The sequence below is a fragment of the Macrotis lagotis genome, chromosome 4 (genome assembly GCF_037893015.1).
Source record: "Macrotis lagotis isolate mMagLag1 chromosome 4, bilby.v1.9.chrom.fasta, whole genome shotgun sequence".
Taxonomy (NCBI): Eukaryota; Metazoa; Chordata; class Mammalia; order Peramelemorphia; family Peramelidae; genus Macrotis; species Macrotis lagotis.
Window position 1 is genome coordinate 74,490,208 of NC_133661.1, and position 17,329 is coordinate 74,507,536.

General features: G+C 38.8%; 1 protein-coding gene across 1 annotated transcript in view; it reads left to right on the top strand.

The window, feature by feature from the left end:
* GLUD1 (glutamate dehydrogenase 1) overlaps nt 1-14,196 on the top strand; it is a 41,996-nt gene extending 27,800 nt beyond the window's left edge. Inside the window, exons 7-13 of the mRNA XM_074233159.1 lie at nt 6,793-6,930; nt 7,335-7,472; nt 8,083-8,163; nt 8,979-9,102; nt 10,083-10,174; nt 11,577-11,639; nt 12,643-14,196. Of these exons, the coding sequence (XP_074089260.1) occupies nt 6,793-6,930; nt 7,335-7,472; nt 8,083-8,163; nt 8,979-9,102; nt 10,083-10,174; nt 11,577-11,639; nt 12,643-12,762 (756 nt within the window). The 3' untranslated portion in view covers nt 12,763-14,196. The remainder of the gene's footprint in view (nt 1-6,792; nt 6,931-7,334; nt 7,473-8,082; nt 8,164-8,978; nt 9,103-10,082; nt 10,175-11,576; nt 11,640-12,642) is intronic.
* Nucleotides 14,197-17,329: the final 3,133 nt, after the last annotated feature.

Genomic DNA, 17,329 nt, shown 5'->3' on the forward strand with positions numbered 1-17,329 from the left:
AGAATTTATTATTAAAAGAGTGATAAATCTCTAATAGTGTTTTTATTGGAACATCAGGGTCATAATCACAACTGTTCTTACCCCTTTATTCAGCCAGAGAATAATTGGAGTAATTATCTGAAATAATGAGGATAATATAGCCTAATAATTGCCAATTGTCCTCTTGGTTATGAAATAAGCAGAAAAATGTGCACCACATCCCATTCTCAGAAGGTAGTGCACATTATTAACTTGATTATCTGGAATGAATACATGGGGTCATTATGGTGAAGTGAGCTGTAGAAGGGGTGTTCTGGAAGGATCCAGAGTCCCTTTAGTCTTACTCAGATCTCAATTTCTTTTTTTTAGAAAGATTTTTATGTATTTTGAGTTTTACAATTTTTCCCCTAATCTTGCTTCCCTCCCCCCACCCCCACAAAAAGCATTCTGTTAGTCTTTACGTTATTTCCATGGTATACATTGATCTAACTTCATTGTGATGAGAGAGAAATCATATCATTAAGAAAGAAAAATAAAGTATAAGAGATAGCATGATTGTATAATAAGATAACAGGTTTTTTTTCCCCTAAATTAAAGGTAAAAGTCTTTGTTCAAACTCTGCAATTCTTTCTCTGGATACAGATGGTATTCTCCTTGCAGATAGCCCCAAATTGTCCCTGGTTGTTGCACTGATGGAATGAGCAAGTCCATCAAAGTTGATTATCACCCCCATGTTGCTGTTAGGGTATACAGTGTTTTTCTGGTTCTGCTCATCTTACTCAGCATCAGTTCATGCAAATCCTCCCAGGCTTCCCTGAATTCCTGTCCCTCCTGGTTTCTAGTAGAGCAATAGTGTTCCATGACAGACATATATACCAGTTTTTTTGTTTGTTTGTTTTTTAGGTTTTTGCAAGGCTAATGGGGAGTTAAGTGGCTTGCCCAAGGCCACACAGTTGGGTAATTATTAAGTGTCTGATTTGAACTCGGGTACTTGTGACTCCAGGACCAGTGCTCTATCCACTGCGCCACTTAGCGTCCTCTATACCAGTTTGTTAAGCCATTCCCCAATTGAAAGACATTCACTTAATTTCTAATTCTTTATCACCACAAACAGGGCTGCTACGAATATTTTTGTGTAAGTGATGTTTTTACCCTTTTTCATCATCTCTTCAGGGTATAGACCCATTAGTGTTATTGCTGGATCAAAGGGTATGCTCGTTTTTGTTGCCCTTTGGGCATAGTTCCAAATTTCTTTCCAGAAAGTTTGGATGAATTCACAGCTCTACCAACAATGTATTAGTGTCGGGATTTCCCACATCCCTTCTAACATTGATCTTTGTCCTTTCTGGTTATATTGTTCAGTCTGAGAGGTGTGAAATAGAACCTCAGAGATGCTTTAATTTGCATTTCTCTAATAAGTAATGATTTAGAGAAATTTTTCATATTGCTGTGAATCACTTTGATTTCCTCATCTGTCTTTGCATATCCTTTGACCATTTGTCAGTTGGAGAATGGCTTATTTTTCTTCAGCTGAACAAGTAATTTAATTTATTTTTTTAAATTATTTTGGATTATTTACAATTTTTCCTTTAATCTTGCTTCTCTCCCCCCACCCCCCCACAGAAGGCAGTCTCTTAGTCTTTACATTGTTTCCATGGTATAATTGATCTAAGTTGAATGTGATGAGAGAGAAATCATATCCTTAAGGAAGAAAAATAAAGTATTGTGTCTCCTTGCACTAGTGGATTGAGCAAGTCCATCAAGGTTGGTCATCCACCCCCATGTTGCTGCTAGGGTGCACAATGTTCCTCTGGTTCTGCTCAAATTGCTCAGTATCAGTCCATGCAAATCTTTCCAGGCTTCTCTGAATTCCCATCCCTCCTGGTTTCTAATAGAACAATAATTCCATCACATTACATATACCACATTCTGTTAAGCCATTCCCCAATTAAAGGACATTTACTTAATTTCCATTTTTTGCCACCACAAACAGAGCTGCCATGAATATTTTTGTGCAAATGATTTTTTTTAATACATTACTAAAATACTCTTCCTTAAGAGCAAACATAATGCCCCCTCTTCCAAAAAAAAATATAGACCCTCATGAGAAATAAGATAAAGGAAAGAGGAAAAAAAATGTGTTTCAGTCTGTGTTCTGATACCATCAGCTCTATCTCAGGTGGATCACATTCTTTATAATAAGTCTATCATAAAAGTTACTTCCATATTTTTCCACTGTTGCTATTGCTGATTGTAATTCCCTCCATCCATTTCTCCCAAGTACCACGTATTATATTTTCTCTCTCCTATCATTCCGTCCCTCTTCTAAAATGTGCTGTAGGGTAGCTGAGTGGCACAGTGGACTGATCACCAGCCATGGGGACAAGAGACCCCGAGCCCACATACCCACCCCTGAGACCCAGTAATCACCCAGCCCCATGGTCCTGGACAGGCCACCTAATCCCAGCCCCTTTCAAGAAGTAAAAATGAAAATGTGTTATAACTGATGAATATCTCCTATGATTTACCCTCTCCTCAATCACCTACATCCCCCTCCTTTCTACTATAGATGTCTATACCCTAATGAGTGTATATGCTGTTTCCTCTCTGAGTCATTTCTGATGAGAGTGGAGGTTCCCTCAATCCCCCTCATCTTCCCCCCTTCCATATCATTGCAAAAGATCGTTGTAAATATATATATGTATATATATTTTATATGAAATATCTTAGCATATTCCACCTCTCCTTTCTCTTACTCCCAGTACATTTCCCTTTTAGCCATTGACTCCATTTTTATAATATATCGTTATCATATCTTCAAATTCAGCTCTCTCTTGTGCTTCATCTATAAAAGCTCCTTCTACCTGCTCTGTTAATTGAGAAGGTTCATATGAGTATTATCAGTGTCATTTTTCTATACAAGAATACATGCAGTTCATCCTCATTAAGTCCCTCATAATTTTCCACTTCTCCTCCAATCTCTATGCTTCACCTGAGTCCTGTATTTGAAGATCAAACCTTCTGTTCAGCTTTGGCCATTCCAACAGGAACATTTGAAATTCCCCTGGTTCGCTGAAAGTCCATCTTTTTCCCTGGAAGAGGACATTCAGTTTTGCTGGGTAATTGATTGTCGGTTGCATTCTAAGCTCTTTTGCCTTCTGGAATATTATATTCCAGGCCCTATGAGCCCTTAATGTAGTTGCTGCTAAGTCCTGTGTGATCCTGACTGCTGCACCATGATACTTGAATTGTGTCCTTCTGGCTGCTTGTAATATTTTCTTTGACTTGGGAGTGCTGGAACTTGGCTATAATATTCCTGTGGGGGGGGGGGGGGGTTTGGCTTTATTTATTTATTTATTTCCGGGGGAGATCAGTGGGTTCTCTCAATTTCTATTTTGCCCTCAGCTTCTAGGATACCAGGGCAATTTTCCTGTAGGATGTCTTTAAAAATGAGGTCAAAACGACTATTACCTTCAAATCAGGAAAACAAAAAATCATTATCTTATTATGTAATTTTGCTATCTCATACTTTATTTTTCTTCCTTAAGGATATGATTTCTCTGTCATCACATTTAACTGAGATCAATACATAACATGAAAACAATGTAAAGACTAATAGAATGCCTTCTGTGGGGGGTGGGGAAAGAGAAGCAAGAGTGGGGGGGGAATTGTAAAACTCAAAGTAATAAAATCTTTCTAAATAAAAATGAAAAGGAGGTCAAGGCTCTTTTCCTGGTTGTGACTTTCAGATAGCCCAATAATTTTTAAATTATCTTTCCTGAATCTATTTTCCAGATCAGTTTTTTCAATGAAATGTTTCACATTTTCTTCTAATTTTTCATTCTTTTGGTGTGTCTTGACTTCTCATAAAGTCATCAGCTTCCTTTAGCTCCATTCTACATCTGAAGGATTTCTTTTCCCTCAGAGAGATTTCTTCTTTTCCATATGGCCAATTCTGCTTTTTAAAGCATTCTTCTCCTCAAGAACTTTTTGAAATGTATCTCCCTTAATTGATTTTCAAAATCTGTTTGTTTTGAGCTCTGTCATAGCCAGAGCCCAATTTCCATTTTTTTCTTGGAGTCTTTAGATGCAGGAGCTTGTACTTCATCTTCAGATTGAGTGTTATGATCCTTCTTGGGATCATAAGCAAAGTATTTCTCAATGGTGTTCCTCTTTTTTCACTGTTTACTCATTTCTCCAGCCTGTGCCTGGTTTTGGGGTGCTTCCTGAGCTTTTGAGTATTATTGGGACACCTGCTTTGGGGAGTTTTGGGACTCCCCCCTGGGACCTTTATTCCTCCAAGGTCTTATGCTCCCTTGCCTGTGCTTTGATATGTAGATGACCATAGTTGCTTCCCTCTGTCCTGGAGCTGTGAAGAGGGCCCTCATGTCTTAGTATGGAAGGTCAAGCTGCAACCTGGATCAGAGTGTAGGCAAACAGCAGAGTCCTGCCCCAGGGAGAGCAGAGAGATTTCTGACCCCCTTACAGTCTGTGGGTTGTGCTCTGGAGGTGCAGGCTGGTTTCCCCCGATTCCCACTGCAGGGCTGCTCTGAGGCGGGTACTCCTCACTCATTCTGGTGCTGGAAATCGCTTTTATTTTTTTAAAAAATTTGACTCAGTAGGGGCCACTAGGTGGCACAGTGCATAGAGCACTGGCTGTGGAGTCAGGAGTACCTGAGTTCAAATCTGGTCTCAGACACTTAATAATAACCTAGCTGTGTGGCCTTGGGTAAGTCAATTTATTTATTTATTTGTCTATTTATTTGTTAATAAATTAACAAATAATAAATAAATAAATAAATAAATAGACTCAGTTCTCTGTATATTTTAGAGATGAGTCCTTTGTCAGAAATACTAGTTTTAAAAATTATTTCCCAATTTACAACATTTCTTTTGATCTTGGTTACAGTGGTTATAGTCTGTCCAAAAGCTTTTAATATAATTGGTTACAGTGGTTACAGTCTGTCCAAAAGCTTTTAATATAATCAAAGTCATCTAGTTTGTTTTTAATGATTTTCTCCATCTCTTCTTTGGTCATAAACTGCTTCCCTTTCCATAGAACTGACAAGTAAACTAGTCCTTGATCTTCTAGTTTGCTTATAGTATTGTTGTTTTTTTTGTTTTGTTTTTTTATAGGTTTTTGCAAGGCAAATGGGGTTGAGTGGCTTGCCCAAGGCCACACAGCTAGGTCATTATTAAGTGTCTGAGACCAGATTTGAACCCAGGTACTCCTGACTCCAGGGCCTGTGCTTTATCCACTACACCACCTAGCCACCCCCATATGATACTGTTTTTTATGTCTAGATCCTGTATCCATTGGGATCTTATCTTGGTGTAGGGATGTGAGGTGTTGGTCTAATCCAAGCTTCTTCCATACTAACTTAAAATTTCCCCCAACAGTTTTTATTGAAGAGTTTTTATCCCAATAGCTGGACTCTTTGGGTTTATCAAACAGCAGATTACTATAATCATCTGCTATTGCACCAGTCTATTCCACTGATCCACCACTCTATTTCTTAGCCAGTACCAGACAATTTTGATGACTGAGGCTTTATAATATAATTTTAGGTCTGGTAAAGCTAAGCCACCTTCTTTTGCATTTTTTTTCATTGAATCTCTGGAAATTCTTGACTTTACTTCTCCATATGAGTTTACTTAGAACTTTTTCTAACTCGTTAAAGTAATTTTTTGGAGTTTTGATTGGTAGGGCATTCAACAAGTAGTTTAGTTTTGGTAGAATTTTCATTTTTATTATATTAGCTTGACCTATCCATGAGCAGTTGATATTTCCCCAGTTATTTAAATCTGATTTTATTTGTATGAGAACTGTTTTGTAATTGTTTTCAAAAAGTTTTTGAGTCTGCCTTGGCAGATAGACTCCCAGGTATTTTATATTGTCTGAGGTTACTATGAATGAGATTTCTCTTTCTAGCTCTTTCTGTTGTATCTTGTTAGTCATGTATAGAAATATTGAGGATTTATGAGGGTTTATTTTATATCCTGAGACTTTACTAAAGTTGCTAATTATTTCTAGTAGTTTGATTTTTTGGGGGGGGGGATTCTCTAGGTAAACCATCATGTCATCTGCAGAGTGAGAGTTTTGTCTCTTCCTTCACAATTCTAATTCCTTCAATTTCATTCTCTTCTCTTATTGGTGAAGCTAACATTTCTAATACAATATTGAATAGTAGTGGTGATAATGGGCATCCTTGTTTCACTCCTGATCTTATTGGGAATGCCTCTAGCCTATCCCCATTGAATATAATGCTTGTTGATGGTTTCAGATAGATACTGCTTATTATTCTAAGAACAGGCCATTTGTTCCTACACTCTCTAGTGTTTTTAGTAGGAATAGGTGCTGTATTTTGTCAAAAGCTTTTTCAGTATCTATTGATATAATCATGATTTCAGATAGGTTTGTTATTGATATAATTAATTATACTAAGTTTTCCTAATATTGAACCAACTCTACATTCCTGGAATAAATCCTACTTGATCATAGTGTATCATCCTTCAGATTGAGGCACACATTCCTTAAAATATTACATTTTTAGTCATTAAACTTTGGAAAAAGAAAGATTTTACCCTTCTCTCTCTCTCTCTTCTCCCCCCCCCCCCTTGAATTTTATATGTGTATGTCAATAGGTATCTATTTTTAAACAAAAAATAGATTTACTTGATTTCTGTTTAGCTTTCATCTTCCTTTGTACAAGTCATAAGGAAGATTCATCCCTTTTCCTTACACTTGAGTCATTGACTAGTTGTGTGACAGAGGGCATACTATTCAATGTCTCTGCTTCCATTTGTTCACAGGGTTTTGGTAATGTAGGCCTTCATTCAATGAGGTATTTACATCGTTTTGGTGCTAAATGTGTTGGTGTTGGTGAAATTGATGGCAGCATATGGAATAAAGATGGCATTGACCCCAAGGAGCTAGAAGATTATAAATTGGTATGTCACCCTTGGGAATGATTTGTTAAAGTCTCTGAAAGATTTTTCTGTCTCCATGTACTTGGAGACATAGTTACTTAGAGGAACGAGTTCTAGGTTTGTTTGGTTTTATCTTAATTTTATTTTATTCTAATTATATGTAGAGATAATTTTCAACATTCATTTTTGTAAAATTTTTTCCCTCCTTGAGACAGCAAGCAATCTGAAATAGGTTATGCTTGCACAATCATTTTAAGCATCTTTCCATAAGGAATTAGTTTTATTTAGAGTGTCCTTTAGAGGTGCTTGCTTACAAACATTTATCATTGCATATAGAATCATTCTTATGTTATTGGGGATAAGTGGTAGTACTTTTGAGTTAAGGATGTTATGGTAGAATTCTAATGCAACTGTTTACTCTCCAGCAACATGGAACAATTGTTGGCTTCCCCAAGGCAAAGCCTTATGAGGGAAGCATTTTGGAAGCAGAATGTGACATACTTATCCCTGCTGCCGGTGAGAAACAATTGACAAAGTCCAATGCACCCAGAATCAAAGCAAAGGTAAGATGATCCATACTCGGTTGTATCCCACCTCCTTTGCTACAAATGCTACCTCTTCCCCCCTCCTTTTCTGTCATTTCAGCAATAGGTAATTATAGGTGTGGATTGCTGCCTTCTACTATTAAGATTCTCTTGCTGTCTGATGCATTTGGTTAAGTTGCTTTTCTCCCCTCCTTTTTTTTTTCCTTCACTATAAAGGACAACTCTATATGGGCACAGGAAGGGATGTATTTGTAAACTGATATAAAAACTGAAGATATGAATTAGAATTTTTTTAAAAGAAAGAAAATCCCATTTTAACCACCTACTTCCCTAACTTTCCTCCCCATAAAAAGAAAGAAATATTTGATTAGATTTTATTAACATGGACTAAAATTATTAATAGCTTCATGAAAGATTACATTTAGATCTTCTCAAAGCGTACAAATGGTTATCTTAACACTTATCAAAAGTCTTTTCTTTGAAAGCTATAATATTAAAGGGGATCTTGCAAAAGTCAACTTTAAATCTATTATTATTAACATTTAAAAGAATGGTAGGAGCAGAATAAAGTTCCCTCCTTGGTAAATTGTGTTTGTGTGACAATTTTCCTGTGGCTCTCCTTTTTTAGATCATTGCTGAGGGTGCCAATGGACCCACAACCCCAGAGGCAGACAAGATTTTCCTGGAGAGGAATGTTCTGGTTGTGCCTGTAGGTTGTTGATTCTGTTGTCTTTTTGTTATCATTGTTTTTAATTTATTCCAGCACTTGTACAAGTAGTGGAGATTTTCATGTCTACAGAGAGCAAAAGGAAGATTCACAAAAGAAGTTGGTAGGATTAGGATTAGCACAAACTTTTAATTTTTAAAACTCTAGCTTTTTAAAGTTATAAAAAATTAGGGCAGGTAAAAGTGGCACAGTTCATAGAGTACCAGCCCTGAAGTCAGGAGGACCTGTGTTCAAATCCAGTCTCAGACACTTAAGTATTCCCTAGCTGTTTGACCTTGGGCAACACTTAGCCCCATTGCCTTAAATAAATAAAATTTTTTTAAAAGTTATTAAAAATCACTGTGGATTATCAAGGTAGGTTATATTTCCCCTAATTTCTTCAGCTTTAAAATGAAAGCTCAGGGACCTCCTGGATTATCTGAGGCTCCGGCACCATCTAATATGAGTCCACTGCTTCTGGGCTTGGAATGTGCGTCAGGGTCCTTTAATCAATCTGGTCTGGGTGGTGGTGACAGAAACTGGATTCTGAATGAAATGGTTCAGTGACGCAAAAATAAGAATCATACTTGCCATAAGTTTAGAAAATATCTACAGTTGCTGACAAGAGGAGAAAGGCTTGGCAGAGTTGATGTCAGAATATTTGTAATACTGCTAACAGAGAGGTAAGACCTGTTGACAAAGGGTGATGGATCCATCCCCTTCAGCTCTGGAATTCTCCTGCTTCTATCCATATTCATTATGACCACGTTCTATATGCACAGATGAATTGCTGATGGGTGATATGTTTTTCTACCTAGGATCTCTTCTTGAATGCTGGAGGAGTGACAGTGTCATACTTTGAATGGCTGAAAAATCTCAACCATGTCAGCTATGGCCGTCTGACATTTAAATATGAAAGGGATTCAAACTACCACCTGCTCAGTAAGTGCTGAAGAATCTTGGTGCCAAATAGAGGGTCGTTAGAATGCTCATTGAGCTTGTCTTTAGACTTTTTACACTTAGTCTTCATAAAGTTGGAGAAATTTAATTTGAGAGGAAAAAAATAAAAGTTTACTCTTGACATGGCCCAGTGAGGAAGATTGGATAGATGGTATTAAATGTAAATGATATTAAATAAATAACATATTTAACTGTGAAGACTAGCTGAGGGACATATGACTCCCAGTTGTTTAAAGGTCACAGCCTAAGATGGTTGAGAGCAAAATGGCAGCAGCTGTTCTTAGAACAGAACTGGACCACTGGCTTTGGCCTTTCCTCATTTTTAGGCAAGGATTCTTGAAAGTCCTGGAAAGACTAAACTTGAGAGTTAATTGTATAGATTTCCCATTAGGTTAGACTAAGACTAGATCTGCATCTTCAATGAAAAACAACATTGGTGCTGAAGTTAGTTCCAAGAATAGGAATTTGCTGTCACTTTGTCTCCTGAAGTTTGGATGAAAACATTGTTTTCAGCCTTCCTATTAGACTTGTTAAGATACCTTTAGTATGGGGCGGCTAGGTGGCATAGTAGATAAAGCACTGGCCCTGGAGTCAGGAGTACCTGGGTTCAAATCTGGTCTCAGACATTTAATAATTACCTAGCTGTGTGGCCTTGGGCAAGCCACTTAACCCCGTTTGCCTTGAAAAAAAAACCCCTAAAAAAAATATACCTCTTAAGTTCAAATTTGTTTGGTGGTTTTTTTTTTTAGAAAGATTTTGTTTATTTTCTAAGTTCAAATTTGTGTAGGAACTTTGACAAAATATTAAATCTTTGATAAAATATTAGTGGGATAGATAAAAAGAACAGAAAATAATCATGTTTAAGAATTTTGAATTTCCATGTTGACTTTTTAATTATGTCATTGTCCATTTGTCTTCTATTTCTTTCCTCCCGTTCCTTCTTGATTTCCTTTTTTCCCCAGTGTCTGTTCAAGAAAGTTTAGAAAGGAAGTTTGGCAAGCATGGTGGTGCTATTCCAGTTGTGCCCACGGCAGAGTTCCAGGACAGGATATCAGTAAGTAACTTTAGCAGGATCATCTTTTGCATTGTTGATTCTTGGCACTTGGGCCCAGTGAACTGGAAATGATTGGAAATTTATATTCTAGGTAAATTAAGGTGATGATGACTTTGATAACTTGCACCCACAACCTGAGTGTGTTCTAAGTGTGGAGTGAATTCTCTAGTCCCATACATATACCATTTATGCTCCTGACTCTGCGCAGGAATAGCTCAGGTTTTTCAAGAAAATAGTAGGGCTAGAGCTGATTTAATAGGAGTATGTAGTTCTGTGATCCATTCTTGCAGTGTATTTATGTAGTGCCTTTAGCACCAAGCATACTCATGATAGGCTTTCTCAATTTAAAAAAAAAATGAAAAATTCTTAAACAGGAAACTATTTTGAAAGAAAATTATCATTATTTATATGATCATAAACTTTAACCTCCTCCCCCCACCTCACCCGAGCCATAGTATTTAAGATGGTATAAAATGGACATCAAACCTAACAGCATCCTCTCCTATTGTCAGAGAAGCCACAGGGCAGAGCTGAGTGGACCAAGTCCTCCTCCACTTGTCCCAAACCACGTGTCCAGAAGGCCTACTTTTTTTTCTTTTTTTTAGTTTTTTTTTTTTTGCAAGGCAATGGGATTAAGTGGCTTGCCCAAGGCCACACAGCTAGGTAGTTATTAAGTGTCTGAGGCTGGATTTGAACTCAGGGACTCCTGATTCCAGGGCTGGCGCTCTAACCATTGCACCACCTAGCCATCCCCAGAAGGTCTACTTCTGAACCTCAGATCTCATCTATGAAATGAGGTTGATCGTTACCTTCTAGAATACAGTCCCTGAAGATCTGAAGATGAATGTGAAAATACCTTGTAATCCAATCAGATTTATCATTGTGGAACTCCTTCCACTTCCTGTCCCTCAGAGGACAGGCCCCGAGACAGGGCAGAAAGTAGTAGCCTGTCCAGGACCCTGATCAGGATCTCCCCATGGCTGCTGCCTCATTTGTAAAGTAGCCCTCTATCTGATGTGCAGAATTTCCACATGAGAGAGGCCTTCATTCGTTCTACAGGATGCTGGTAGAGAGCATGTGGGCCTCTGCTCCTTTAGAATAGGCTTTCCCTGTTGGTAGTTTAGACTTGTGCAGAGGGCCTTCAAGCCTCAGGTGCCTTCTTCTAAAAACTGTAACAAAGATGTTTAAAGAAAACTCCCTGACTTTAATCATGACTGTTCCCTCCCTGTTTTGACCCCATTCATTTAATTAAAAACAGTTTTCATCATTTTTTTTAATCATGGTTTCTCATAACCAAGTGTTGATTCATACTTTTGTTCCAATATACTTAGAGGTGAACATGTTGCTTTTTATTTGGTAGCAGAAGAATTGTTTTGTTAAATTTATTTTTCTCTCTTTGTAGGGAGCTTCTGAGAAAGACATCGTACACTCCGGGTTAGCATACACTATGGAGCGTTCTGCCCGGGTACGTATGCAGAAAGAAAGACTAGTTCGTAGTTTTGACTATTGATTTTGCATAATTATACTGAGGAGTCCATCTAAACCTGCTTTGCACCTGTGTTTACACTCCCACCCACCCACCCCAACACACTCATAAAGTCTATGTATCCTATACTACTTAACCCTGAAATGTCAGTGCCATTTATTAGGGGGAAAAAATTATCATGGGCATTGAAATGATTTTGTTGTCGAGCCAGCACACATGTACCAGGTTGAAAAGGCCACAAGTCTGGCAGTGAACATTCCAGAGCTCAATTTGGTTTCAAGCCCTAATGGCTATAGACAAAAGAAGATTGAAACATGAGGAAGCTTAGATTATTCCTAAATGTGTGAATTCCACATTAGCTCTGGGGATGAGGGTGGGAAGTGACATGGGAGTCATAGGCTTCTATTTATTTTTCTTCATTTTCTAATTTTTGGCCTAAATGAGAATATCCAAATCAAAGTGCCTACAACCATGGACCCTTAAAGTAAACATGGTATAAATATTTGCAGGAACATCTAGTTTTCATAAAATTTAGTTGTTTGCATTATGCAGCAGCTCAACTTGATGGTACAGTGGCTAGAGTGCTAGGCCTGGAGACAGGAAGCCTCCTGAGTTAAAATCTGGCTTCAGACACTTACCAGCTGAGTGAACCTGGCTGGGCACATCCCTTAATGCTGTCTGCTTCAGTTTCCTCATTTGTAAATGAGTTTGGAGAAGGAAATAGCAAATCACTCTGTTAGCTTTGCCAAGAAAACCCTAAATGGGGTCCAAAAGAGTCTATCAACAGATAAGATTCTCAAATAAAAAAAAAATAGATGTTAGAATAATTTTACTCTTTACTTCAGTAAAGTTATTTTATGTCATTAGGCTAATCAAGGTTGCATAGCAACAAGCTTGTTGTATGTCCTATTTGCTATACGGGCTTTTTAAGTGTAAATGTCATTGTTGCTTATTTTGACAAATTTCCCACTCTATATTTCAGCAAATTATGCGCACTGCCATGAAGTATAACTTGGGGCTGGACTTGAGAACTGCTGCTTATGTCAATGCAATCGAGAAAATCTTCAAAGTGTATAATGAGGCTGGTTTGACCATCACATAAAGGAGTCAACCTGCTGGCTCTTGTGGAATTCTCTTCGTCTCCTCTTCTCCACCCTCTTCCAGCCTCTCACAAGTTTACATGTAACCACAGAAATATGTTTTCCCTCATGATTTACTGTAGTGGACACTTCCAACAAGTTTCAGTCCAAATTAGTCTTTAATTCTTTTTAAACTCAGACTAGATATATGTAGACTCTTGGGTCTAACAATAACTAGTTCATTCAGTTGAGGGCCATTTGGTGTATTTTGCTTCTCAGTAAAATGCCTTCTCCTGGTGTGTGTGTGCAGCCTTGATCTGCTCTTGGGGCTGCCTCTCCCCCTCAGGAACCAGCCCCCCAGCAAGCAGGTGTCCAGTGGCTCAGGTTAGCAGGCAGCTAACTCACCTGACCTACTCATCACAGTTTTGGCGAATGCTGTAACTTTGCTTGAGACTTTCCAGAGGGCCTTATTTAACTGGTGCTGTGTCACTGTCAGCACATGGATCGGCCATGGAGTGGCAGGGAGTTAGAGTGTTACTTTTTACATCAGCAAAATACCTCCATTTGACTTGTTGCAGAATTATAGACTGTTTCTTTTTAGTCAACATTTCCTCCCTTTTTAATGGGGGGAAAAAAACAAAACCATGCTGCTGTAATAGAATTTGCCTTTAATCATTTATCAAACCTAACCTTGACTCAAGCAGTGAAATGCCTATAAATGTGGATGAAAGAAGCTAGTATTTTTATAACCTGAAAAGAACAGTATCATTTATAGTTTATCAACTGTGTAGTTATCCAAAAAAATTAAAATCCATCATAATAGTCAAGTTCTTCTCTTTATAACTTGACCAATGAATGGGGCTTATTTTTCTTTTAACATTTAAAAATATTCTGAACTTTGCTAAATATAATCCTGACATTGCCCATTTAAACTTAATCATAATAAAAATTAAGTGGGGCTTTTTTGGTTTGTTTTGCTTTGAGATATAATCAGATTATTAGGTATTATGGTGCCTCATTGGAAAATGAATCAAAATATGAAATTTAACCAGGAACAGTTTTGGCCTTGTCATTTGGGCCCTTAACTGGTGCCTCTAAATATCTGCCAATAACTTAGTTTCTGGAAGTCTTTGTATTTTCTCTTTATTTGGAAACCTCACATTCTCAATATAAAATCAAGCCTAACAAAATGGCCCTTAACACATAATTGCATCAAATCTGATGGTTTGGTTTTGGACAAGTTCACTTCCTTGGGATTGTTTGGGGAAGGTCTTTTATCTAGAGTCCCAGTGAAGTGCCAGATATTTATATAGTGAAAGAATTCTCCTTCTCCCCCAATTTTTTTAACAAAAAAAAAAACCAACAGAAATTCATGGGGTTTTTTTCTAACTACTTTGTAACTATGACTTAACAGGTTGATAAAAGCAGTTATTAAAAGTTCACCTTTTTTGAACCTACTGTTTCTTTTCCATGGTTTTTTTTTTTTCATTTCACATCTAAGCACATATTTTGGTATATTCAGATATTTTCACCCCATGCCATCTCAGTGTTTTGTGAGATCTTACCTGGAACCCATAACTCATTGCTCCCTCTAGAATACTGGCTCCTTCTCCTGGGCTTCTCTGCTTTCACAAAACTGCTTCCTTTCCTTTACTCTCCTCCCTCCCCACCTCTCCATAATCTCCCTGACCTCATTCCTTAATGATTAGCATAGTTCACTCCATCACACCCTCCCATCTCAGCAGTTCTGAAATCTTGGCTATCATTGTGCAAATGCTGGTTTCCATCCCCCACTCTATTGTTTCCAGTTGTCACACCATCTTATTTTCTGATCTACCCAACCAGGCCCCCTGCAACTCCCTGGAATTCCACATCTTGTCATCATGCTCCAGCTACCTTCTTCCTCCCTTTGCCTAGGAGGAGAAAGGTCACCTCATTATGGGAGAAAGGGGTCTTTTATTCTCCTATTAATAAACTGCTCTACATATACACACACACACATATTTTCCACATCAGTTCCCTTTTATGTGTTGTCTTCCCTCATTGGAGTGTAAATTCATTGAGAGCTTGTTTATTTGATAGGTGTTCATTGAGACTGGACTCCCCAATGGTGACATGACATCCTTGGCCACCATTTCCAGCCCTTCTTAACACTTTCCTCATACCCTTCCAATCATGGAGAGTGGTAGGGGTGTCACAATCCTTTCCTTACTTTTGTCACCTCTAAGCATGCTATTATCTACCAAAGTTCTTACCTTTGTCAGTGCCTGCCTCATAGGTATTCTCTCCTGCCCTCAAAATAGATTTCAGCAATATTGATACTCCCACAAATACCCTAACTTCACAATTCTTTGACTTTCTGTTTGCCATAACCTCTCCCCCCCCACTCTGCCTTAGCTACGATCTTGCCATCATTCGTAAATGTTCCACTTCCATATTCATAAACTGAAATACCATCTTCAGACTTAAAAAATGATAACTTCGGTCCATCTTTTCCTCTGCTTTATGGCCCCTAATTCTATTCTTTGTCACCATTATAATCTCCAGTTCCTCCACCCCTCAGTTTTTTCCTCAGGCCATGCCTTGTTTACTGGCTATCTTTCTTTTCCCTTCCCCATCTTGACCATTGGTGAAGCAGTTAAACTCTAGACTGTCCCACTGTTTTCTAGTCGCCTGCTTCCTTAATGAATCAAAGATCTTGCCCTGGCATTACTCCACCATCTGTTATCTTCCTTCCCACTGCATTTCAGAAGAAAGCCATGATGACTGGGTGTACTACAAATTTGTTAACATAATTTCAATTAAGCCCTCATTACAGCAAAGCAATCCGTGGCTCCCTCTGCCTCTAACCCAACCATTCCTCATGTCTCATTTCTCAGATCCCTTCATTATTAACATCCCTGTCTCCCATAATGAGGTGACCCTTCTTGGCAAAGCAAAACCCTCTGCACACACACATGATCCCATTCCCTCCCATCTTCTCAAATTGCTTCTATCATCCCATTCCTCACTAATCTTCCATTTCTCTCTGACTGAGGCTCACAGACTGATTCCCTCCTATTGACAATTATGTCCACATCTTCCCCATCATTTGATCCAACCAATCCTGCTTATTCTCCTCTTGTATCCTCTCTTTCAGGCTAAACTCCTTGAGAAGACTCAGTAATTGGGTCTCTTTTCCTCTCTATTTAAAAATAAATTGCAGTCTAGCTTTGGATCATAGCATTGCACTCATTCAGTCCAAACTCCTCCCTTCAGAGTTAAGATATGAATGCCAAATAGAACTTGCCTTTTCTTTGAAGCGTGTTTGACACTGTTGACCACCTCCTTTGTTCTTTAATTTTTCCCATGTTTTCATGGCATCGATCTTTCCCGGTTCTACCTGACTTGACTGAGGAGCATCTCAGTCTCTTTGCAAATAGTCATCCAAGTCATGCTCACTAAAAGTAGGTGTCCTCCAACACATACTTTGCCTGGTGTTCTCATTAGCTCCTGTGGGCTCAGCTATTATCTATGCAAATGACTCAGATCTAACTGCTCAGCCCTAAATTCTACCCTGACCCCCTGTCTAGCATCTTCAGCTGTCCTTCAGACATCTTAAACTATGTATTCAAAACTTTTCTTCAAATTCATCTTTTCTATATTACCACAATAATATGGAATGACAATTGGGGCAGCTAGGTAGCACAATGGGTAGAGCGCTGGCCTTGGAATCAAGAGGATGGGAGTGTGAATCTGGCCTCACCATTTACTGACTCTACCTTAGGTAAGGCACTTATAACCCGGATTGTCTCACATCCGGAGCCATCTCCAGATGTCCTGATTCCTACCTGGCCACTGGACCCAAGAGAGAGTGAGGCTGGTGACGTAGTACAGCACCCCCTCATTCAAATCCAATTCATGTGCTTGTTATAGCATTATCTTTCTGATTTCACAGTCTTGTTCAAGAATGACGGACAATGGGGCGGCTAGGTGGCACAGTGGATGAAGCACAGGCCCTGGAGTCAGGAGTTCCTGGGTTCAAATCCGGTCTCAGACACTTAGTAATTACCTAGCTGTGTGGCCTTGGGCAAGCCACTTAACCCCATTTGCCTTGCAAAAAATCTAAAAAAAAAAAATGAAGGACAAACATTAGAATATCTTTCCAGTTAGCCAAGCCCACAACCTATATGTCTTCCTTGACTTCTTGTTTTCAGCCCTACATCCAAGCAGTTTCTTAAGAGTTTGCTTTCCTTGTTTGTCCTTTGTTTTTGAAGAGAACCAACATCAAGGGGTGCTTGACTTGGGTGAACTAGATTTAAGTGAGTCAGAGTTGCACAAAGTTGCCCGCCTCATTTCTCTTCCAGAGTATCTGAAGGCCAGTGGCAGGACCAAAGTCTGGTGATGGCTCAGGCTGCGGTGGATGGCCTCGGCCTTGGCCTCATCCACATCTAATCAAGCTCCACTGCACCTGCTTCAGCCACTGTTGTGGCCATTTTAAACACATTGCTCATATTCCCATCTCCCCTACAAGTACTTTCCCTTCTTATACTGCCCCCAGGCCCTCCTCACCTCATGCCTCTACTATTGCCATAGGCTTCTGCTTCTGCC